Source organism: Grampus griseus, assembly GCF_964374135.1.
Source record: "Grampus griseus genome assembly, chromosome: X".
NCBI lineage: Eukaryota > Metazoa > Chordata > Mammalia > Artiodactyla > Delphinidae > Grampus > Grampus griseus.
The window spans coordinates 91020989-91048041 of NC_138999.1; the positions used below are offsets into that span (position 1 = coordinate 91020989).

The 27053-nt window shown below is 37.3% G+C and overlaps 1 protein-coding gene across 1 annotated transcript in view; it reads left to right on the forward strand.

Moving 5' to 3' along the window:
* The window catches only part of IL1RAPL2 (interleukin 1 receptor accessory protein like 2), a gene marked incomplete at both ends in the record, with an annotated part of 1067560 nt that overhangs the window by 1008273 nt on the left and 32234 nt on the right, over positions 1–27053 (forward strand). The window contains one exon of the mRNA XM_082681729.1: positions 17899–18028. Coding sequence (XP_082537855.1) covers positions 17899–18028 — 130 coding nt within the window. The remainder of the gene's footprint in view (positions 1–17898; positions 18029–27053) is intronic.

The following is a 27053-nucleotide window of genomic DNA, read 5'->3' on the forward strand; positions in this document are numbered from 1 at the left end:
TGTGGCCAAATTAAATAAATTTTATCATTCCACTCTTACCTGCAATTCTCTCGCATTAGATAATTCAGCCTCTGTTTCCTTTAAAGTTGTCCCAGAGCAACTGTATGGATTTGAAATGCAAAATAGAGTCTCCTTGGGCTTGCAGGAGACTTATACATAGACAATTCAGTGATTAGGGTGATGACTTTGGCTCTTAAAACACAAAGATTGAGATGTCTATAACATGTTTGCAACTTGCATTATATTTAATTCATTTTGTGTATTGTCCTTCACCTCTTCCTCTTTCCCCTCCCAGACATAAACTTCCTGAGGACATGGATTTCTTTTAGCTTTTAACAACTTTGTTGAGCTGAAATTTACATATCATACAATTTACCCATGAAAGTGTACCATTCAGTGGCTCTTAGTAAGTTTACATATTAGTGCAGCCATCATCCCAATGCAGCTTTAAAACACTGCTATCATTTCCTAAGAGTTTCCTCCTTCAGATTTTCAGTCAATCCCTGACCCCAGCCATAAGTAATTACTGATCTGCTTCTGTTTTTATAGTCATGTGTTCTCTAAAAATTTAATATAAATGAAATCATACAATATGCAGACTTTTGTATTTGGCTTCTTTCACTCAGCATAATGATTTTGAGTTTTATTCATGTAGAATGTGTCAGTAACCATCCACATGTTGACTGAAATTTGAGTTGTTTGGGGCTATTACAAATAAAGCTGATACAGGGAGGTGGTTTGAATTGATGATGTAGGAAGATCCTGAATTGATCTCCTCCCACAGGCACACCAAATTGACAACTACATATGGAATAATTTCCTCTGAAAAAGTCGTAGAAACTAGCTAAGAAACTCCTTCACATTAGGCAAATGAAAAGAAGACAGGTAGGAGAGGCTGAGATACAAACTCACCATAAATACCACCCCAAGTGTGGCAACGCACAGTTGGAAGAGAAGTCACCAACCTGGAGCTTCTTCCTGAGGACTGAAGGATTCATACTCCACATCGATCACCCCAGCTTTTAAGGTCTGCACCTAACAGATGAGTTCCCAAAACATCTGACTTTGAAAACCAACAGGGCTTATATCCCCAAGACCCAAAGGGCTGTAGCAAACTGAGAAAGAGCTCTTAAAGTGCTCACATGTGGACTCACTCACCCCAGGGCCCAGCAGAGAAGCAGCTGTTTGAAAAGCACCCAGCCTTTATGTGAAAGAGATTAATTTGCTAACCTTAAAGCACCAGTCTCCTAGGGACAGAGGCTGTTTAGGGCCATTTTCACACTCTCCTTCTTCCTTGCTAAAGGTGACAGGCACCATCTTTTTTTTTTTTTCTTTTCTCAGTGGGCGCCATCTTTGCACTTTCCCTCTGCCTGCTCCATAATACCAGTGTCTCCCAGACGGGAGCTTTTACATGTGTCTGGTACCACAGTTTTTACATCTGGTGCCTTGCTTTTTACATCTGGTGCCTTGCTTTTTGCAGCTGCTTCCAGTGGACACCTCTACATCACCTGGCTCTGAGGGTCAGTGGGGCTTACACTTGCAGGTCCCAAAAGACTATAATCAATAGAGAAAGAGTTCTTAAACAGCTACCACTCTCAGGGCACAAGAAGAGACAATAGACCCAGAAGCTCAATCTTTCTGTGAAACAGGCCTGTTAGCTTATCATCATGGCTGCAGCCTGAGGGGAGACTTCTAATTAAACACATCTGAAGATTGACTATAAACCTTCCCAGAGACCTCAGAGGGCTGGCACTGTCTTTGTGCTCTCTCTCTGTCACACCCCAGAGCACCAGTATCTTTCAGAAGGGAACTTTTATCTGTGTCTGGTACCCCAGATTTTACATCTGGTGCCTCAGTTTTTGAAGTTGCTGCCCAGCAAATGCCTCTTGATCATCTGGCTCTGGGAGTCAGGGGGCTTGCGTTCCTGAGTCCCATGTGACTGTAACAATTGAAGAAAGGGTTATTGGCAGACTACCACCCCCAGGGCACTGCACAGACAGCAAACTGGAACACATCCCCAGCTTTTCAGTGAAAAAGGCCTACTTGCTAGTCCTGGGGCCTCAGCCTGAGTCAAGAGCTTCAGATTTGGCTCACACCTAGATACAATGGAGGTACTCTCAAGGAATGCAGGCTAGGTGACATCATCTTTGTGCTCTCCCTCTGACTCACTCCAGCTCATCTGTGTCTCCCAGTGAGGAGCTTATAGATTAATCTGGAGCCCCAAGTTTGCCCAGGGAACACTACCAGATTGCCTAGCTCTGGTGGCTAGCAGGGATTACACTTGTGGATCCACAGGACTGTTATATATGAATACTTTAAAAGCTGCTTCCTGAGGATCTGAGTTCCAATCAGCCTGAATATAAGTGCTGACTGAGATCCTCCCCTCTTTAGGCCACTGACAAGTCTTGGCACACCCTAAATTACTGGGAGCTATTAAAAATATAATAGACTGCTTGGACAATCACAAAGGTTTGAGAGACAACCAAAAGCTAGGGTGAGTTGAGCAACAAGGTTCATCTCCTACATGAGGTCACCACTTCAAGACTGGAAAAGGTGGTTGTTCTATCTAATTCATAGAAGTCAACACAGAGGGTGAAGGAAAATAAACAGAGGAATATGTTTTAAGCAAAAGAACAAAATAAAATCTCAGTAAAATACCTTAATGAAATGGAGATAAGTAATTTACTTGATAGAGTTCAAAGTAATTGTCATAAAAATACTCACCAAATTTGGGAGAAGAACGGATGAGCACAGGATGAGAATTTCAACACAGAGATAGAAAATGTAAGAAAGTACCAAACAGAAGTCACAGAGCTGAAGAATACAATAACTGAACTGAAAAATACACTGGAGGGATTCAACATCACACTATAATAGATGAAGCAAAGAAAAGTTTACCTGAAGACAAGGCAGTAGAACTCACCCAATCAGAGCAGCAAAAAGAAAAAGGATGGGAAAAAAGTGAAGATAGCTTAAGAGATTTATGAAACAACACCAAGCAGACTAACATTTGCATTATAGGAAGTCCCAGAAGAAGAGAGAGAGAAAAGGCCATACAACATATTTGAAGAAATAATGGCTGAAAACTTCCCTAACCTGGGAAGGAGATGGACACCCAAATCCAAGAAACCTGGAGAGTTCCTTGTATGAGGAACCCAAAGAGACCTACACCAAGACACATAACTGTATACAGTCGTCCCTTCATATTTGAGGGTTCTATATTCATGGATTCAATGAATAAAATAATCAAACTTCATTATATAATCAAAGGGCATTACATAAGCAGCAGCATAAACATTTTTTCTCAAGTGCACATGGAACATTCTCCAGAATAGATCATATGTTAGGCCACAGAATAAGTCTTAATACATTTAAGAAGATCAAAATCATATCAAGGAGGCCGGAGCGCAGGGAGAGGACTGGGGTTGGCGGCTTGAACATAGCCTGAAGGGGTTAGTGCACCACAGCTAGCCGGGAGGGAGTCCGGGGAAAAGCCTGCACCTGCAGAAGAGGCAGGAGACTTTTCCTTCCCTCTTTGTTTCCTGGGGCGTGAGGAGAGGGGTTTAAGAACGCTGCTTAAAGGAACTCCAGAGACGGGCGCGAGCCGCGGCTAAAAGCGCGAACCCCAGAGACGGGCGCGAGCCGCGGCTGAAAGCACGGACCCCAGAGACGGGCGCGAGCCGCGGCTGAAAGCGCGGAATCCAGAGACGGGCGCAAGCCGCGGCTAAAAGCGCGGACCCCAGAGGCGGGCAGGAGACGTTAAGGCTGCTGCTGCCGCCACCGAGGGGCCTGTGTGCGAGCACAGGTCACTCTCCACACCCCTCTTCCGCGGAGCCTGTGCAGCCCGCCACTGCCGGGTTCCCGGGATCCAGGGACAACTTCCCCGGGAGAGCGCATAGCGCGCCTCAGGCTGGTGCAAAGTCACGCCGGCCTTTGCCACCGCAGGCCCGCCCCGCACTCTGTGCCCCTCCGTCCCCGCCGGCCTGAGTGCGCCAGAGCCCCCAATCAGCGGCTCTTTTAACCCCATCCTGTCTGAGCAAAAAACAGACGCCCTCCAGCGATCTACACGCAGTGGCAGGGCCAAATCCAAAGCTTAGCCCTGGGAGCTGTGAGAACAAAGAAGAGAAAGGGAAATCTCTCCCAGCAGCCTCAGAAACGGCGGATTAAAGCTCCACAATCAACTTGATGTACCCTGCATCTGTGGAATACCTGAATAGACAACCAATCATCCCAAATTAAGGAAGTGGACTTTAGGAGCAAGATCTATGATTTTTTCCCCTTTCCTCTTTTTGTGAATGTGTATGTGTATGCTTCTGTGTGAGATCTTGTCTGTATAGTCTTGCTTCCACCATTTGTCCTAGGGTTCTATCCGTCCATGTTTTTTTTTTAATTTTTTTTCTTAATAATTAATTTTAATAACCTTATTATACTTTACCTTCGTTCTTTCTTTCTTTCTTTCCGTCCTTCCTTCCCTCCTTTAGACAACGAATCATCCCAAATTGAGGAGGTGGTCTCTAACAGCAAGATTTAGGATTTTTCCCCATTTACCTCTTTTAGTAAGGGTGTATGTGTATGCTTCTGTGTAAGATTTTGTCGGTATAGCTTTGCTTCCAACATTTGTCCTAAGGTTATTTCCGTCCCTTTTTTTTTTTTTCTAAATAAGAAGTTTTTAATTCAATAACTTTATTATACTTTATTTTATTTTTACTGTATCTTCTTTCTTTCTGTCTTTTTTCCTTCTTTCCCTCCTTCCTTCTTTCCTCCCTCCCTCCTTTCTTGCCTTCTTTCCTTCTTTGCTTCTTTCTTTCTTTCTTCCTTCCTTCCTACCCTCCTTTCCTTCTTTCTTTCCTCATACTTCTACTAATTCCCTCTACTTTTTCTCCCTTTTATCCTGAGCCTGTGGATGAAAAGCTTTTGGTGCTCCAGCCAGGAGGCAGGGCTCTGCCTCTGAGGTAGGACAGCCAACTTCAGGACACTGATCAACAAGAGACCTCCCAGCTCCACATAATATCAAACGGCGAAAATCTCCCAGAGACCTCCATCTTAACACCAGCACCCAGCTTCACTCAACGACCAGCAAGCCACAGTGCTGGACAACCTATGCCAAACAACTAGCAAAACAGGAACACAACCCCACCCATTAGCAGAGAGGCTGCCTAAAATCATAATAAGGCCACAGACACCCCCAAACACACCACCAGACGTGAACCTGCCCACTAGAGAGACAAGATCCAGCCTCATCCACCACAACACAGGCACTAGCCCCCTCCACCAGGAAGCCTACACAACCCACTGAACCAAGCTTAGCCACTGGAGACAGACATCAAAAACAGGAGGAACTACAAACCTGCAGCCTGCAAAAAGGAGACCCCAAACACAGTAAGATAAGCAAAATGAGAAGACAGAAAAACACACAGCAGATAAAGGAGCAAGATAAAAATGCACCAGACCTAACAAATGAAGAGGAAATAGACAGTCTACCTGACAGAGAATTCAGAATAATGATAGTAAGGTTGATCCGAAATCTTGGAGATAGAATGGACAATAGATTGGACAAAATGCAAGAAACATTTAACAAGGACCTAGAAGAACTAAAGATGAAACAAGCAACGATGAACAACACAATAAATGAAATTAAAAGTACTCTAGATGGGATCAATAGCAGAATAACTGAGGCAGAAGAACGGATAAGTGACCTGGAAGATAAAATAGTGGAAATAACTACTGCAGAGCAGAATAAAGAAAAAAGAATGAAAAGAACTGAGGACAGTCTCAGAGACCTCTGGGACAACATTAAACGCACCAACATTCGAATTATAGGGGTTCCAGAAGAAGAAGAGAAAAAGAAAGGGACTGAGAAGATATTTGAAGAGATTATAGTTGAAAACTTCCCTAATATGGGAAAGGAAATAGTTAATCAAGTCCAGGAAGCACAGAGAGTCCCATACAGGATAAATACAAGGAGAAATATGCCAAGACACATATTAATCAAACTGTCAAAAATTAAATACAAAGAAAGCATATTAAAAGCAGCAAGGGAAAAACAACAAATAACACATAAGGGAATCCCCATAAGGTTAACAGCTGATCTCTCAGCAGAAACCCTACAAGCCAGAAGAGAGTGGCAGGACATACTGAAAGTGATGAAGGAGAAAAACATGCAGCCAAGACTACTCTACCCAGCAAGGATCTCATTCAGATTTGATGGAGAAATTAAAACCTTTACAGACAAGCAAAAGCTGAGAGAGTTCAGCACCACCAAACCAGCTTTACAACAAATGCTAAAGGATCTTCTCTAGGCAAGAAACACAAGAGAAGGAAAAGACCTACAATAACGAACCCAAAGCAATTTAGAAAATGGGAATAGGAACATACATATCGATAATTACCTTAAATGTAAATGGACTAAATGCTCCCACCAAAAGACACAGATTAGCTGAATGGATACAAAAGCAAGACCCTTATATATGCTGTCTACAAGAGACCCACTTCAGACCTAGAGACACATACAGACTGAAAGTAAGGGGACCGAAAAAGATATTCCATGCAAATGGAAGCCAAAAGAAAGCTGGAGTAGCAATTCTCATATCAGACAAAATACACTTTAAAATAAGGACTATTAAAAGAGACAAAGAAGGACACTACATAATGATCAAGGGATCGATCCAAGAAGAAGATATAACAATTGTAAATATTTATGCACCCAACATAGGAGCACCTCAATACATAAGGCAAATACTAACAGCCATAAAAGGGGAAATCAACAGTAACACATTCATAGTAGGGGACTTAAACACCCCACTTTCACCCATGGACAGATCATCCAAAATGAAAATAAATAAGGAAACACAAGCTTTAAATGATACATTAAACAAGATGGACTTAATTGATATTTATAGGACACTCCATCCAAAAACAACAAAATACACATTTTTCTCAAGTGCTCATGGAACATTCTCCAGGATAGATCATATCTTAGGTCACAAATCAAGCTTTGGTAAATTTAAGAAAATTGAAATTGTATCAAGTATCTTTTCTGACCACAACGCCATGAGACTAGATATCAATTACAGGAAAAGATCTGTAAAAAATACAAACACATGGAGGTTAAACAATACACTACTTAATAATGAAGAGATCACTGAAGAAATCAAAGAGAAAATCAAAAAATACCTAGAAACAAATGACAATGGAGACACAACGACCCAAAACCTGTGGGATGCAGCAAAAGCAGTTCTAAGGGGGAAGTTTATAGCAATACAAGCCCACCTTAAGAAGCAGGAAACATCTCAAATAAACAACCTAACCTTGCACCTCAAGCAATTAGAGAAAGAAGAACAAAAAAACCCCAAAGCTAGCAGAAGGAAAGAAATCATAAAAATCAGATCAGAAATAAATGAAAAAGAAATGAAGGAAACAATAGCAAAGATCAATAAAACTAAAAGCTGGTTCTTTGAGAAGATAAACAAAATAGATAAACCACTAGCCAGACTCATCAAGAAAAAAAGGGAGAAGACTCAAATCAATAGAATTAGAAATGCAAAAGGAGAGGTAACAACTGACACTGCAGAGATAAAAGAGATCATGAGAGATTACTACAAGCAACTCTATGCCAATAAAATGGACAATCTGGAAGAAATGGACAAATTCTTAGAAATGCACAACCTGCCAAGACTGAATCAGGAAGAAATAGAAAATATGAACAGACCAATCACAAGCACTGAAATTGAAACTGTGATTAAAAATCTTCCAACAAAGAAAAGCCCAGGACCAGATGGCTTCACAGGCGAATTCTATCAAACATTTAGAGAAGAGCTAACACCTATCCTTCTCAAACTCTTCCAAAATATAGCAGAGGGAGGACCACTCCCTAACTCCTTCTACGAGGCCACCATCACCTTGATACCAAAACCAGACAAGGATGTCACAAAGAAAGAAAACTACAGGCCAATATCACTGATGAACATAGATGCAAAAATCCTCAACAAAATACTAGCAAACAGAATCCAACAGCACATTAAAAGGATCATACACCATGATCAAGTGGGGTTTATTCCAGGAATGCAAGGATTCTTCAATATACGCAAATCTATCAACGTGATAAACCATATTAACAAATTGAAGGAGAAAAACCATATGATCATCTCAATAGATGCAGAGAAAGCTTTTGACAAAATTCAACACCCATTTATGATAAAAACCCTGAAGAAAGTAGGCATAGAGGGAACTTTCCTCAACATAATAAAGGCCATATATGACAAGCCCACAGCAAACATCATCCTCAATGGTGAAAAACTGAAAGCATTTCCGCTAAGATCAGGAACAAGACAAGGTTGCCCACTCTCACCACTCTTATTCAACATTGTTTTGGAAGTTTTAGCCACAGCAATCAGAGAAGAAAAGGAAATAAAAGGAATCCAAATCGGAAAAGAAGAAGTAAAGCTGTCACTGTTTGCAGATGACATGATCCTATACATAGAGAACCCTAAAGATGCTACCAGAAAACTACTAGAGCTAATCAATGAATTTGGTAAAGTGGCAGGATACAAAATTAATGCACAGAAATCTCTGGCATTCCTATATACTAATGATGAAAAATCTGAAAGTGAAATCAAGAAAACACTCCCATTTACCATTGCAACAAAAAGAATAAAATATCTAGGAATAAACCTACCTAAGGAGACAAAAGACCTGTATGCAGAAAATTATAAGACACTGATGAAAGAAATTAAAGATGATATAAATAGATGGAGAGATATACCATGTTCTTGGATTGGAAGAATCAACGTTGTGAAAATGACTCTACTACCCAAAGCAATCTATAGATTCAATGCAATCCCTATCAAACTACCACTGGCATTTTTCACAGAACTAGAACAAAAAATTTCACAATTTGTATGGAAACACAAAAGACCCCGAATAGCCAAAGCAATCTTGAGAACGAAAGAAGGAACTGGAGGAATCAGGCTCCCTGACTTCAGACTATACTACAAAGCTACAGTCATCAAGACGGTATGGTACTGGCACAAAAACAGAAAGATAGATCAATGGAACAGGATAGAAAGCCCAGAGATAAACCCATGCATATATGGACACCTTATCTTTGATAAAGGTGGCAGTAATGTACAATGGAGAAAGGACAGCCTCTTCAATAAGTGGTGCTGGAAAAACTGGACAGGTACATGTAAAAGTATGAGATTAGATCACTCCCTAACACCATACACAAAAATAAGCTCAAAATGGATTAAAGAACTAAATGTAAGGCCAGAAACTATCAAACTCTTAGAGGAAAACATAGGCAGAACACTCTATGACATAAATCAAAGCAAGATCCTTTCTGACCCACCTCCTAGAGTAATGGAAATAAAAACAAAAATAAACAAATGGGACCTAATGAAACTTCAAAGCTTTTGCACAGCAAAGGAAACCATAAACAAGACCAAAAGACAACCCTCAGAATGGGAGAAAATATTTGCAAATGAAGCAACCGACAAAGGATTAATCTCCAAAATTTACAAGCAGCTCATGCAGCTCAATAACAAGAAAACAAACAACCCAATCCAAAAATGGGCAGAAGACCTAAATAGACATTTCTCCAAAGAAGATATACAGACTGCCAACAAACACATGAAAGAATGCTCAACATCATTAATCATTAGAGAAATGCAAATCAAAACTATAATGAGATATCATCTCACACCAGTCAGAATGGCCATCATCAAAAAATCTAGAAACAATAAATGCTGGAGAGGGTGTGGAGAAAAGGGAACACTCTTGCACTGCTGGTGGGAATGTGAATTGGTTCAGCCACTATGGAGAACAGTATGGAGGTTCCTTAAAAAACTACAAATAGAACTACCATATGACCCAGCAGTCCCACTACTGGGCATATACCCTGAGAAAACCAAAATTCAAAAAGAGTCATGTACCAAAATGTTCATTGCAGCTCTATTTACAATAGCCCGGAGATGGAAACAACCTAAGTGCCCGTCATCGGATGAATGGATAAAGAAAATGTGGCACATATATACAATGGAATATTACTCAGCCATAAAAAGAAACGAAATTGAGCTATTTGTAATGAGGTGGATAGACCTAGAGTCTGTCATACAGAGTGAAGTAAGTCAGAAAGAAAAAGACAAATACCGTATGCTAACACATATATATGGAATTTAAGAAAAAAATGTCATGAAGAACCTAGGGGTAAAGCAGGAATAAAGACGCAGACCTCTTAGAGAACGGACTTGAGGTTATGGGGAGGGGGAAGGGTGAGCTGTGACAGGGCGAGAGAGAGTCATGGGCATATACACACTAACAAACGCAGTAAGGTAGATAGCTAGTGGGAAGCAGCCGCATGGCACAGGGATATTGGCTCGGTGCTTTGTGACAGCCTGGAGGGGTGGGATGGGGAGGGTGGGAGGGAGGGAGACGCAACAGGGAAGACATATGGGAACATATGTTTATGTATGACTGATTCACTTTGTTATAAAGCAGAAACTAACACACCATTGTAAAGCAATTATACCCCAATAAAGACGTTAAAAAAAAAAAAAAAAGGATTGGAAGAGAAAAAGTTCAGATTTAAGTTAAAAAAAAAATCATATCAAGCTTACCCTTAGCACAGGGAGATCATCAGCTCGGTGCTTTGTGACCACCTAGAGTGGTGAGATAGAGAGGGTGGGAGGGATACACAAGAGGGAGGGTATATGGGGATATATGTACATATATATATATGTGTGTGTGTGTGTGTGTGTGTGTGTGTGTGTGTGTGTGTATGTATAGCTGATTCACTGTTATGCAGCAGAAATGAACACAACATTGTAAAGCAATTATACTCCAATAAAGATGTTAAAAAAAAAAACACAGCGTTTTAAAACTTACAAAAATAATCATATCAAGCATCATTTCAACAACAATCAAATGAATCTAGAAATTAATTAAAAGAAGAAAACTGCAAAATACACAAATATATGAATATTAAACATGCTGCTAAACAACAAATGGATCAACAAAGAAGTCAAAAGAGAAATTATAAAATACTGTTCAGCAAATGAAAATGGAAATACAACATACCAGAATTCGTGGGATGCAGCAAAAGCAGTTCTAAGAGGGAAGTTCATAGCAATAAATGCTTACCTCAAGAAACAAACAAACAAAAAATCTTAAATAAGTAACCTAACTATACTTCAAGGAATTAGAGAAAGAAAAACAAATGAAGCCCAAAGTTAGTAGAAGGAAGGAAATATCAAAGATCAGAGTGGAAATAAATGAAATAAAGACTAAAAAGACAATAGAAAAGATTAGTGAAACTAAGTGTTGGTTCTCTGAAAAGGTAAACAAAATTGACAAACCTTTAGCTATACTCACCAAGAAAAAAAGAGGGCTCACAAAAATAACATAACAAATGAAAGAAGAAACATTAGAAATGATACCACAGATAAAAGGATCTTAAGAGGCTACTATGAAAATCATATGCCAACAAACTGGATAACCTAGAAGAAATGGGTAAATTCCTAGAAATAGACAACATTCTAAGACTGAATCCTGAAGAAAGAAAATCTGAACAGACTGATTACTAGTAAGGAGGTTGAATCAGTAGTCAAAAACTTCCCAAGAAACAGAAGTCCAGAATCGGATGTCTTCACTGATGGATTCTACCCAACATGAAAGGATTAATACCAATTATTCTCAAACTCTTCCAAAAACCTGTAGAGGAGGGAACACTTCCAGCTTCATTTTACAAGGCTAGTGTTACCATGAAACCAAAACCAGACTAGGACACCACAGGAAAATAAAATTACAGGCCAATATCCCAAATGAAAATAGATGCAAAAATCCTCAACAAAACATTATCAAACAAAATTCAACAATTTATGAAAAGGATTGTACCCCATAATCAAGTGGTATTCATTCCAGGCATGCAAGAATGGCTAAACAACTGCAAATCAATGGGATACATCACATTAAAAAGTAAAGGCATATATGTGGAACCTAGAAAAATGGCACAGATGAACTGGTTTGCAGAGCAAAAATAGAGACACAGATGTAGAAAACAAAGTATGGACACTAAGGGGGGAAGTGGTGGTGGGTGGGGGGATGAATTGGGAGATTGGGATTGACATGTATACACTAATATATATAAAATAGATAACTAATAAGAACCTTCTGTATAAAAAATATAAATAAAATTCAAAAAAATAAAGGCTAAAAATGATATGATCATCTCAATAGATGCAGGAAAAGCATTTGATAAAATTCAACTTCCAAGTATGATAGAAATTCTCAACACAGTGGTTATACAGGGAACATCCCTCAACATAATAAAGGCCATATATGACAGGCCCACAGCTAACATCATACTCAATGGTGAAGAGCTAAAAGCTTTTCTTCTAAGATTAAGAACAAGACAAGAATGTCTACTTTCACCATTTTTAATTCAACAGAGTATTGGAAGTCCTAACCAGAGCAATTAGGTAAGAAAAATAAATAAAATCATCCAAAGTGAATAGGAATAATTAAAACTGTTACTATTTGCAGATGACATGATATTATGTATAGAAAACCATAAAGACTCCACAAAAAAACTGTTAAGACTAATAAATGAATTTAGTAAAGTTGCAGGATATGAAATCAATATACCAAAGTCTGTCACATTTCTATACACTAATAACAAACTATCATTAAGAGAAATTAAGAATAAAACTCCATTTACAACAGCATCAAGAGAATAAAATTCCTAGGAATAAATTTAACCAAAGAAGTGAAAGACCTATACACTGAACACTATAAGACATCATGAAAGAAATGGAAGAAGACAAAAATAAATGGAAAGGTATCCTATGCTCATGGATTGGAAGGAACAATACTGTTAAAATGTCTATACTACCCAAAGCAATCTACAGATTCAATACAATCCCTATCAAAATGGCAATGGCATTTTTTCACATAAATAGAATAAACAATCCTAAAATTTGTATGGGACAATAAAAGACATAGATAGCCAAAACATTTTTAGAAAGAAGAACAAATATGGAGGCATCATACTCCCTGATTTCAAACTGTATTACAAAGCTACAGTAATCAAAACAGTATGGTACTGGCATAAAAACAGACACATAGATCAATGGAACAGAATATAGAGCCCAGAAATACACCCACACATATATGGTCAATTAATTTATGACACAGGAGTCAAAAATATACAATGAGGAAAGGCCAGTATCTTCAATAAATGTTATTGGGAAAACTAGACAGCCACATGCAAAAGAATGAAACTGGATGAATATCCTATACCATATACAAAAATTAACTCAAAATGGATTAAAGAGTAGAATGAAACACCTGAACCTATAAAACTCCTAGAACAAAACATAGGCAGTAAACTCCTTGATATCAGTTAGTTTGGAGATGATTTTTAAAATCTGACTCCAAACCAAAAGCAACAAAAACAAAAATAAACAAATGGGATTACATCAAACAAAAAAGCTTTTGCACAGTAAAGGAAACCATCAACAATGAAAAGGCAACTGACTGAATAAGAGAAAATATTTGCAAATCATATATATGATAGGTGGTAAATATCCAAAATATATAAAGAACACATATAACTCAATAGCAAACCAAACCAAAAAAAAAAAAACTTGATTTAGAAATGGGCAGATCTGAACAAACATATTTCCAAAGAAGACATGCAGATGGCCAACAGGTACATGAAATGATAATCAACAGATTGCTAACAGGTACATTAAATAATCATCAGAGAAATGCAAATCAAACCACAATGAGATCACCTCACACCTGTTAGAATGGCTATTATCAAAAAGACAACAAATAACAAGTGTCGGTGAGGATGTGGAAAAAAGGGAAACCTTGTGCACTGTTGGTAGGAATATAAATTAGTGTAGCCACTATATGGAAAACAGTATGGAGTTTTCTCAAAGTTAAAAATAGAACTACCATATGATTCAGTAATTCCGCTCTGAGTATTTATCCAAAGAAAATGAACACACTAGCTCAAAAAGGTATCTGCACCCTCATATTCATTGGAGCATTACTTACAATAGCCAAGATATGGAAACAACCTAAGTGTCCATCAATGGGTGAATGGATAAAGAAAAGGTGGTGTGTGTGTGTGTGTGTGTGTGTGTGTGTGTGTAATGAAATATCATTCACCCATGAAAAAGAATGAAATCTCACTATTTGAAACAACATGGATGGATGTTGAGGGCATTATGCTAAGTGAAATAAGTCATACAAAGACAAATACTGTATGACCTCAATTATATGTGGAATCTAAAACAAACAAATAAGTAAACATAAAACAAACTCATAGATAAAAATAGATTGGTGGTTGCCAGAGGTGGGGTTTGTGGTGGGTGGGCAAAATGAGAGGTCAATAGGTACAAACTTCCAGTTATAAAGTAAATAAGTCATGGTGATATAATGTACAACATGGTGACTATAGTTAGTACTGTATTGCATTTTGAAAGTTGCTAAGAGAGTAGATCGTAAAAGCCTTCATCACAAGAAAAAATAAATTCATGACTATGTGTGGTGACATGTTAACTAGACTTATTTTGGTGATCATTTTGCAATATATAATATCAAATCATTGTATTATATACCTAAAACTAATATATTATATGTCAATTATACCTCAATTGAAAAAATAAAGCTGATATGAATATTTGTGTACAAGTCTTTATATAGACATAGGCTTTCATATGGAATGGTTGAATCACATGGCAGATGTTCAACTTTTTAAGAAACTATAGATTAATTTTAACTTCCTAGAATTTTATATAAATTGAGTCATAAAGCATGTACTCTTTTGTTTGACCTCTTTAACTTAGTATAATTGCTTTAAATCTCAAAAATCATGTTGTGGTATGTATCAGTACTTCATCCTTTTCATACCTGATGAATATTTTTTGTATGGATGTACCAGAGTATTCCTTCACCTGTTGATGAACATTTGGACTATTTCCAGTTTTGGGGTATTACAAATAAAGCTGGTATGAACATTCATATATAAGTCTTTGTATGAACATATGTTTTATTGACTGGTCTAGACTTAATAAAGTGATAGAGAAATTGCTAGTAATACAGACTGAACCTAAAAGGGAGTTATGTCTAAAGCTGTTACCTTGTAAATAGCACAAAACACTGAGAAGCTCGCAAAGTTATTTTTATTTTGATAGTCTTTAACCTACTGTACAATCCTTTTTAGATACAAATATGAGTTGTTCATCTCTACTAGTAGGATATACAGTACCATAGGAATGACTTTGAAAACATCTGGAGGCAAAACAATACAATAGCAAACAGATACAAATGGTAGATAGGAGTTTGCACATGCATGTAAGCCAGATTTTAGAAAAACCTGGAGAGACTGTTTCAGGTTATTTGCTCAATCAGTGCTGAGATCCCTCCCAGGCCTTTTGAAAGAAGAGGTATTCACAACGTGGCACACATTGATTCTTACTATCTGGCGCAAGAGCTGATCATTTTGGGACTCTCCTCAGAGTACTGCGTATGATGATTGAACCATCTTCCTGTTTTAGCCGTTGACAAAGGCTTCAGGATATTTGTTCAGCATTTGTAGAAACTAGACTGCTGAAATATGTCTCTTGCATTTATTTAGCAAAACCTGTCTGATAGGAGAGTAAAAACATTCCCAGGAGAAATCGCTGCAATAGTCAGTACCCATTGTGTAGTGCCAAGGAAAGGGCAGATGCTGTCATTTTTGATAGACCACCTCAGGGAGGCACCTTTTTGCACATCGCTATAATCGTCTTTTTCCATTAAAATCAAACCAGGCCTGAGTACCCACATGCTAGGAATCACTAAAAGGTATTTTATTTGATATATTCTTTCAACATAGCCCAAAGGAATGACAACCAGAATTTATTTGTATAAATGTATATACTGGTAGTTTTAGCAACTGGGATCCTTATAATAATGTTTATCACAGTCTCTGGATCTTTTGCCATCTAGGTTGACATTCTGTAATACCTTTAGTTTCATGGGAATGAAGAGCAGTAAGGCATAAAAAGACCCTGTGTTCGGGTTTAGAGAACACAGGGCCTGCTTGGATGAATCACACCTACTCTAGAATCTGGGAAATATTTATAGAGCATTGATAAGAAAAGGATATTACCCCATAGGCACTCATAAGTAAAAGAAGGACATGAGATTGGCAGGATCAAAATGAACAGTTATCTATCTCATTACATATATAGAATTATGCCTCAATCTTGACTTTTTGAAAGACCAAGCCTTGGAAGGAAAACACAACCATGCTAAATTTGGATGGGACTTGCACGTTCACCAAGCACTTTTGTAGATATTGTCTTATCTGAGCATCCAAAGTATTATTACCATCCGTATTACATATATGAGAAATCAGTTTGTAAAAGGTTAGGTAATGTACCCAGGGCCAGAGAGTCTACTTTTTAATGATAGATCCAAAACAAGGACCCACATCTCTTAGCTATACAAGGCTGTCTTCCATTTTTTAGACAAGTTTGTATCACAAAACACATGTTCAAAGAAACAATGAATAACCTTGTTTCAGATTAGCATGACATATATGAAAGACTGTTGATATCAAAGCTTTTGAGAGTAATTGAATGATCCCAAAGGTCCATGACAAGTCATTTGCTGAGAGAGAAATTTACACTATAAAAAGACCAATATTTGGTAGCACTTATTGTGGTTAAGCCCAGCCTATCACCCAGCATCCATATGACTATGAGGTTTTCTTAATTTCCACAGTCTCAATGTAGACCCTAACTCCAATTAAAATTGTTTCTTGGTGAAAATGGTCCTCAAAGCAAGCCATCTGCTAGTTATGGTGATTAAATAGAAAGGTTCCCAAAAAGTAATGGTTCTTAGAACATGGAAGTTTTGGATCAATTTAAGAATAGAAAGGAGAAATTTTACACAGCTCAGAGTTATAATGGGAACAATTTCACCATGTACTATACAAGGAAAAAAATATTTTTGAAATTGCTTTATCTAGTGCTCCAACCAGGGCAAAAATTACATGTTATAGAGAAAATGATATGTTATATTATGATTTATGAATTAGGGGATTCCTTTGTCAGAAATGTCAAGATTGTACTCTCTATACCATTCTTCCCTTACTGATGTACTTTGTAAGAAGAAAATAAAATCAACGCCAGCAAAAAAAAATTGCTTATATATTTGATGATAAATTCATAATTAAAACAAAGTTTTTAGCTATAATCAGCAAGATGTATAGTAAAAAACTGCAGTATTGTCTAGAATTATTTAAGTTCTGTAGGTGACACAAGGAATATCGAAGATATGGTTAGACTGAGTTTTCACTGCATGTACTTTCTATAGATATTCTTATAATTATAAAATTCTTATTTGATTTTAATTATCCAATTTTTCTCAGAATATACAATAATCAGAATTAACAAAATTTCTCTATGCAATCTTAGTAATAGTGGATAGTCTATTATATATTTTCTCACAAATCAAAAATTAACTTATACTTTGATTAATGTTAACTTCAAAGGTAAGTCCAAGTAAGCAGTTATTAATATGCTCAAAAAAGGAAAATAAAAGAGGGTTCCTTCCATATGATTCTTTCATATTAGTTCCTAGGAGGGAGGCAGTAAAAATAAGCAGTTCTAAAAACTTAGTAACTTTCTTTACTTTCTCATTTTTGATAATATATTGAATTTTAAAATTTCCCAGAGGCCCTTGTAACTATTTTAAAATGTTCTCATTTGCAGTGATAAGGTGATTGGAAGAAGAGTTATAAATGGGTCACTTCTGAGTTTTCCTTTGGATGTTAAATGGTCCTTTTCTGTCTTCCAATGATAACCAGAGCCATTTGCTCATTTTTTTCTCTGTCATTCTCAGGTAAGCCTCTGAACATCCCTTGCAAAGCATTCTTTGGATTCAGTGGAGAGTCCGGACCAATGATCTACTGGATGAAAGGGGAGAAGTTTATTGAGGAACTGGCAGGTCACATTAGAGAAGGTGAAATAAGGTACAGAACTTGAATTGCTTACTTTTCTTTGCTGTGTTTGCAGTTAAGCAATGGAACATCCTAGAAGAGCTTCTGCCTGGGATTTTAATTGCAACTCCAAATCATTCCATTTTCTAAAAGCTGATCTGGTGGAGAGAATGAGGCTGACTGTCTTAAGAAATGCTAATGTATAAGCTTCCAATATAAGGAAGTTTTCTCAGGTTCTAAGAGTATACCATGGGGTATAATGATTCCCTCAAAGCTGCCTAAGCAAATTCCTTTAAGGTTTCAAAGCTTAGGCCACTGTTTCTCTAGTCCCAGCAAAGATCCAAACTTTGTAGGTGACTCTTCAGACCACAGGGCAAATGCTCATTTACTCCCTGGGAACAGACAACTTTCATATGTCATAAGTATAAAGCTGTGGTGGCAGTAGTAAGCCAGTACTCGCCAAAATAACTGTTGACTCTTGTTGAATAGTGTTTCTTTTTCCCAGTACCCACTGCTCATCCTGAAAGTGACTTTCAGGTTAGTACCTCCCTAGACCTCTTTTCACTCTCCTGTTACACAGATACCTCCCTGGTATATAGATATCTATTCTATTGGTTTTCTAATCCTATGTATATGACCACATTGTACAAATAAGAGATAGGTAATTTTTTCTACCTCAGTCCATGGGGTTACCCTTTGATTTCAGAAATGGTGATATATAATGTACTTTTCTCACTCCAATAGGAATTGGGACCCTTCCCCCTCCACCGCTATTAAGAATCATGAAATAGAAATCAAACCAGTATTTCAGTGCAACTAATGTTAAAATGTGTTCTTTATTTTTCTTATTAAATATAGAGCAGTTTAAAAGAAAAATGTACACATTATATTATTTACTATGATTAGGTATAATTTATAATAACTACCATGACAGTTTTTCTTCATGTGTCCATGTAATAACTCCCCCCTAGGGGTACATATCTTTGAGGGTCTATGAACCCCCTGAGAGTTTATGCAAAATATTCTCTATATGAGCATATTTCTAGGAAGAAAAGTACATGAAAATGTACCTGACACCATTAGTCATCGGGGAAAGATAAATCAAAACCATGTGATAATATTGGGTCGGCCAAAAAGTTCGTTCGGGATTTTCTGTAAGATGGTATGGAAAACCCCAACAAACTTTTTGGCCAATACTTCATACTCACTAGGATGGCTATAATCAAAATGTCAGATTACAACAAGTGCTGACGAGGATGCAGAGAAATTGGAACCCTCATACACTTCTGGTGGGAGTGTAAAATGGTGCAGCCACTTTCTGCAATTCCTCAAATGGTTAAACAAAGAGTTATCAGCAATTCCCTTCCTAGGTATATAACCAAGAGAAATCAAAACATATATCCACACAAAAACTTGTATATAAATGTTCACAGTAGCATTATTCATAATAGACAATAGGTGGAAACAGCCTAAATGACCATTAACTGATGCATGGATAAATAAAATGTGATGTATTCATACAGTGGAATAGTGTTTAGCCATATAAAGGAATAAATGAGATAGTGATACACACTACAACATGGATGAACCTTGAAAACATTCTCAGTGAAAGAAGTCAGTGACAAAAGACCACATATTATATGATTTCATTTATATGAAATGCCTAGAATAGGCCAATCTATAGAGACAAAAGTATACTAGTATTTGCTTAGAGCTGGGAGAATGGAGCAATAAGGGTAAGTACCTAGAGTATATGGGTAAGTTTTATGGAGTGGGTTTTGGTGTGCTGGATACAATATTGTAATCTAAAATGCATTATTTTAAAGTGTACAATTCAGTAACATTTAATACATTCACAATGTTGTGCAACCACCACCACTATCTAGTTCTAGAAATTTTTCATCACCCCAAGAGGAATCTCTATGCCCTTTGAGTCTAAGGCTTCTTTTGGAGGTGATGAAAATGTTACAAAATTGACTGTGCTGATGGTTGCACATACTTGTGAATATACTAAAAAACAGTGAATTGTGCATTTTAAATGGATGAATTGTATGGTATGTAAATGATATCTCAATAAAGCTATTTTTTAAAAAATACTTCTAACTGATTGCCTGACATAAAAAGATACTCAGAAAAAAATAATCAGTATACTACTTACAAATAGTTCTTAACTATTAATTCCCATTTAATCTTTAAGGTTCCTAATAGGTATCACTTTATTAGCCAATTTCAAGTTAAGGTTTATGAAATTAATGCAAATGAATTTATATTAACTTATTTCAGAAGATACATGTTTAGAATTATTCTCAATATATCTGCCTGTAAAAGACTTTAAGGGTCACTCGTCATTTTTCAGAGAAAGAAACTGGTCCCCAAACAGCCAGTGGTAGGTACAGTGGTACAAAGAAGCAAAATTTCCACTACCAAAAAGCTCAGAGCTATGTTTAATGATCAAAGGTAGTAGTTATATGAGCCTAAGATAATTATTTCCCTTTTCCTATACATGACTAATTGGATTTTTAAAAAAATAAACAGGTTTATTGGCACATAATTGACATACAATAAACACACAATTTAGAGTGTATAATCTGTAAGGGCTGATTGATATATGTATCCACCTATGAAACCATCATCATAATGAAGATAATGAACATATAAATTACCCACAAGTTTCCTGGTGCTCCTTGCTAATGCCCCCCTCCTGCCTTTCTTTCAAAACAACACTTATCTTTCTGTCACTATAAATCAGTTTGCATTTTATAGAGTTTTATATAAATGGAATCATGCAGTACGTGCTCTTTTATTGTCTGGATTATTTCACTAAACACAATTATTTTGAGATTCATCTGTCTTGTTACAAGTATCAGTAGTTCATTCTTTTTTTTTATTGCTCAGTATTATTCCATTATATGGAGATAAACAATTTGGTTATCCATTCACTTGTTGATTGACATTTGGGTTGTTTCCAGTTTGAGGGCTATTACAGATAAAGCTGCTATGAACATACATGTATGCATCTTTGCATGCATATATATTTCCTTTATTCCTGGATAAATGTCTAGACATGGAATGGATGAATTTGATAGTAAGTGTACATTTAACTGTTTTAGTTCCTTTTAAAGCTTTTTTAAAAAAATCTTTACTTTTTAGAATAATTTTAGATTTACATAAAAATTGTAAAGATAGTGTCTTATTCTGTTCAGCTGCTATAAATTTCATAGACTGGGTGGGTTAAACAACAAATATTTATTTCTCACAGTTCTAGAGATTGGGAAGTCCAAAATCAAGGCACCAGCAGACTCAATGGCTGATGTGAGCTCACTTCCTGGTTGATAGATGGCCATTTTCTTACTGTACCCTCAGTGTCCTCACATGGCAAAAGAGGCAGTTTTTCTTGTTATTAACATCTTAAGTTACTATGGTACATTTGTTACAATTAAAGAACCAAAATTGATACGTTATTATTAACTAAAGTCAATACTTCATTCAAATGGCCTTAGTTTTTACTTACTGTCTTTTTTTTTTCTCCAGGATTATCTGACTTTTTAAGAATCTTCCAAACTATACTCCAAAGTGGTTATACCATTTTACAAAAGAAAAGTTAGGCCATGCTGCTGCTCCAGCAGCAAATGATTAGAGTGGTGGGAGACAAAGCACACATATGTGAAACAGTTTAATCCAGTCCCAGCCACTGTATTAGGTGCCAAATGAGTCACCCAGATATTAAAGCGCTATAGGAAGTCAAACTTTCAGGATTTGCAAAACATCATTGTTTACTGGATTCTGTTAGATCCTCTTTCTCTACCATCTGCAACCCTTCCAGTAACAAAGGGTGCATACCTATATTTTTGCAGGGGAGGAAAGTAACATAGAATTTGTTTTGAAAATTTCACAAAACCTTACTAGCTAACTAGAGACACTTTCAGAGAAGTGCAAACAAAGAGGCAGGAATTCCTGGCCAAGAGAAACATATAGTTGGCCATTTTGTAATATTAATTGTATGATCTATGATCTATTTGGGAGCTTGTGTGGGTGTGGGAATTCATTCAGGCTATGGCCATTTATGCTAAAACACGAGTTAATTACTAGATTCTGTTTTCTAGCTTCCAAAAGCAATGTCCTTGAAACAAGATTTTTACACAGTATGGTGGATTGGAACAAATCTGGTAGTTTCATCGAAAACAAAGTTGCTAATCATATCATTAGTTCAATCAAGAAAAGATCTACATTCTTTCATAGCCCACATATATTCTCCAAAGGGAACAGTTCTGACAGCAGAATGCTGAAGATGTGAAGTAGAGGATTCCTCTCAAAATCATTTCTGGAAACAAAATTTCCTTCTGAATGCATAGCTCTCCCAAAGGGTATTGTATTTACTTCATATTTTAATTGAATCACAACTCTTGTGTTGTGCACATATGTCAGAAGTGCACTGCCCAGTAGATCTAAGAAGTGGGGATGTAAATTAATTGCTCTTAAGAAGTTAACTTATGGAGAAGCTGCTGCAGAGGCAATGGATCTGGCAAGACGACTGACCATGCTGCCTAGGTTCTCCATTTCCTGGGCAGCAGCTTGATCCTAGAAATATGTGTTGTACCTTTTTATCTCTTAGTATTGCCCCAGAGGAATAGAAGACTTTGAAGAAAATATCTACCTAAGGGTAGATTAGTGCAGCCTAATCTATAGTCAGTGCAGCCTCTGTATTCAGCAGTTCCCTTGCATTTTGTTTGTTTGTTTGTTTGTTTTGCGGTACGCAGGCCCCTCACCGCTGTGGCCTCTCCCACCGCGGAGCACAGGCTCCGGACGCGCAGGCCCAGCGGCCATGGCTCACGGGCCCAGCCGCTCCGCGGCACGTGGGATCCTCCCGGACCGGGGCACGAACCCGCGTCCCCCGCATCGGCAGGCAGACTCCCAACCACTGCACCACCAGGGAAGCCCCCCCTTGCAGTTTGACTAGCAGATTTGATCGAATCCTGACCAGGGTTTTGGAGTTCTTATTTGTTTGTTCTCTGGGTTACTTTGACCACCATGGTTCCTTGTATCTCCTTACTTGCAACCTGCTGCCAAAGTACTCAAACTCCACTCTGGGCATACAGATTCTCCTTTATCTCCCTTTAGGCAGAAATTTGGCATAGCCCTACCAAAGTCCATGATGTTTTAAGAGACTGAGCCCTAAGGAAATTTGAACCCAAATGTAGCATCCAATCACAACTGCCAGCCTATCCCATACAACTGCATCGCAGCATTTCCACTGACTCCAGAAGATGTCATCTGTGGGGATGTTAAGGGAATTTTGCATGTGCAGTAGCATAAGCTACAGTTGTGCAAATCTGGTTATTTTTATCTACCATTTTAAAGTCCTTGCAACAAGCTGCTCTCTACAAGCTCTACCACGTCTATTCAGAGAAGTCAAATTATTATTGGGAGGAGACACAGTGGAAACTATCCTTAGGAGAGGACTTCCTAATTTCTGTCCCTCTGTTTAAACTTAATGGGAACGGCTTGCAAAGTGGGGTAAGAGAGTTCATGAACAGGAGTAGTCTTTGGGTATGAGCATTCTAGCAAGACCAACCCAGTTCCACACCTTTACAGACCTTCCTTTTAATTAATCTTAACAGAGGCTTGAGAATTTTTTTAAAAAAATTACAGTGAGGTACATATTCCACAGTGTTAATAAAAAATGCCAGAGAACTGAACTAATCCTATTAAACAAGAAATAATAGTCCTTAAGCTTCCCTGCAGGGTTGTGAATTGCATCTGATAGTCGATGGAGACTGCATGAATTTCAGTGCAATTGCTTTGCCCCAATGGAGAGTAATTTTCGATTATAAATCTCACTTTACAAATCTCCCTATCAATAGCTAATGTTTTTCCCCCAGCCAATACCATAAAGCAAGTTTACCAAATCTTGTATAATTCTTGACCTGAAAAACATATTCAATTTATCTTAAGGCTTTTCAGACAAGCTTCTTAAAATGCAAATAATTTAATTTACTTTCAATTCCTAAAAGGCTACAAGTTGAATATGGGCTTTGTTCACTTGTAAGTTTTGTTTTTTTCACTCCTGCTTCTACCACTTTCCAGCCTTCTGTTTCCATCCCTTTACCTTAACATACCTTTCTTGAGTAAGTGAAATGCTCTTGACAAAGAAGGGAATGTGATACAGGTATGAAAAGATTTTATTCTTAAAATAGGGTGAGTCTATGTTAAAGATCCAAAATAACCTATTAATATCTCACCAATTTAAACAAATAATATGGAGCTGGGAATATTAATTTTTCCCCAGGAAGGCCAAGGCAAAATGATGAGCTCTGTTTTGGCAGCTTCCCACCATGCTTTTTCAGTGCCTTGAAACACCCAACCTGCTCTGGCTGCCCCAAAATTGAACTAAAAACATAACAAAACAATCCCCTAACACACACATAATCCCTTGTTTTCTCCCACTCTCAGGTCATCCCACTGGAAGGAGGAATATTGATTGATCACTTTGCCTTGACTTAAATAATTTTCAAAACTCATCATATATATATATGTAAGTGTAGATATTGTAAGTCATAAGGAGTCTTCAATGGAAAAGTAAACTTCATAAGCAGCATAGTTTTACCTAAGGGCAGCCTTAATGACCATTTATCTGAAGGATGATTTTTGGAGGAGTGGTGACTCTACTATCCACAGTTCCACTTCCACAGTGGGTCTTAGCCTTGACGTATGCATAAAATATTTAAAGGCTACCTAAGACATATTTGTTATCTCTCTTCATTTACTGAGCAGATTATAGATGCCTAGTCTCAAATATGGTGTTTTCTATTGTAAGCTGCTCGAGACAAGCAATTATAGTTAGTAAATAATAATTCCTCCATGTTTCTATGCTACACAGTACGTTGCAAAAACATTTTGACATCCTAAATTACATTGGATTTTTATGATAACCATCTGAGATAAATCATATCAGTTTATTTTACAGATTAAAAAATCTGAGGTTTAGTGACTGAGGAAGAGCTGTCCTTGGGCAGTTGATTCATAGTTCCAGTGGAGCTACATTGACTTTATCAGAACACAGCTAGCAAGAATCATCAATTCTCAGAATGATCTGTTGTAGTCCACATTTAGGATATAAAGAGTCAAAACCTGCCCAGGACTGAAAGAGTAAAAAATCAGTTGGGACTGAGAATAAGCAGCCCAGCTATTAATCAGGCTGGGAGGACAGACAGATAAAACCAGCTGCAAAGTTAACAGAAAATACTGTTTCTTCCAAGGTCATGCAGCAGTTGTATAATGCCATAATGACCCCCACCTCTTTGGAGTGACTACTGTTTTCTTACCAGTGATGCCCAGACCTGCTTTGCTATTTTCATATTACTGGGAATACCCAATTAGTAAACCACCTCCACCTCATGACAGTACACAATTCCTAGTCAATCCTCCCCCCATACCACCAACTGCCTCAGAAGTTGCAATCAATCCAGAACTTATTTCTGCTTCTTTACACCATCCTCAGAATCTTTAGTGGGAACCCAAATGTTACAAAAGATGCTTTTTTCTTCTCTTCAATCAAGAAACAATCCACAGTTCCTCTGGAGCGTTCCTTCCACAGTGTATTCAGTCAACAAATCTGATTGCGTCAGCCTACGGGCTTGATCCTGGTCTTTGACTAATAAGGCTTTAACAGGAATTTTTTTAAAAAGCAAATGACACTAAAATAAAGATTTTGTTTCCTTAAGAGGGTTTTTAAAAACTATCTCCTATTATTGATGTTCTCAATCATTATTCCTGGATAATGATTACTCATACTCAGAATAAAGACCCAGAGACTTGCAAGATACCTAGTCGTCAAAGGAGGATTCAGTTTGGTTTCAGGGACTATTTACAGTTAATGGAAACTGGAACAGCACATACAACTCAACATCAAAAAAACAAAGAACCCAATTAAAAATGAGCAGAAGACCTGAATAAACATTTTTCCAAAGAGGAAATGCAGAAGGCCAACAGGCACATGAAAAGATGCTAAACATCACTAATCATCAGGGAAATGCAAATCAAAACCAAAATGAGAGATCACCTCACACCTGTCAGAATGGTTCTCATCAAAAAGAACACAAATAACAAATGTTGGAGAGGATGTGGAGGAAAGGGTACCCTAGTACACTGTTGGTGGGATTGTAAATGGGTGCAGCCACTGTAGAAAACAGTATGGAAGTTCCTCAAAAAACTAAAAATAGAACTACCATATGTTCCAAGAATTACAAGCTTTCATTTTATTTTATTTTATTTTATTTATTTTTTATTTTGGGGGGAATCCAATCTCTTTGCTCTATTTCATTTTTGATTTTTAAAAAATTCCATCTTTATTGAAGTATGATTGACAAATAAAAATTGTATATATTTAATGTATACAATGTGATGTTTTGGTATATGTATACATTGTGAAATGATTACCACAATAAACTAATTAACATATCCATCACCACACAGTTATCATTTTTGTGTGTGTACGGTGAAAACACTTGAGATTTACTCTCCTCTCAAATTTCAAGGCTACAGTACAGTATTGTTAACTATAGTCACCATGCTGTACATTAGGTTTCCAGAACTTATTATCTTACAACTGAAAGTTTGTACTCTTTGACCAGCAATTCCCCATTTCATCTACCAACCAGCATCTCCCTATTTCTTCCACCCTCCAGCTCCTGGTAACCACCATTCTGTCACTATTAGTTTGGCTTGTCTAGAGTTCATATATAAGTAATATTATACAGTATTTTTCAGTATTTTTCATTCTCTGTCTGACTTATTTGACTTAATATTCTCCAGGTTCCCCTACGTTGTCATAAATTGCAAGATTTTCTTTTCTTTTCTTTTTTGAGACTGAATAATATTTCATTGTACACATAAACCATATATTCTTTTTCCATTCATCTACTGATGGACACAAGTTGTTTCCACATCTTGCCTATTATGAATAATGCTAAATTGAGCGTGAGAGTACAAATATCTTTTTGAGATCTTGATTTCATTTCCTTTGATATATACCCAGAAGCGGGATTGCTGGATCATATGG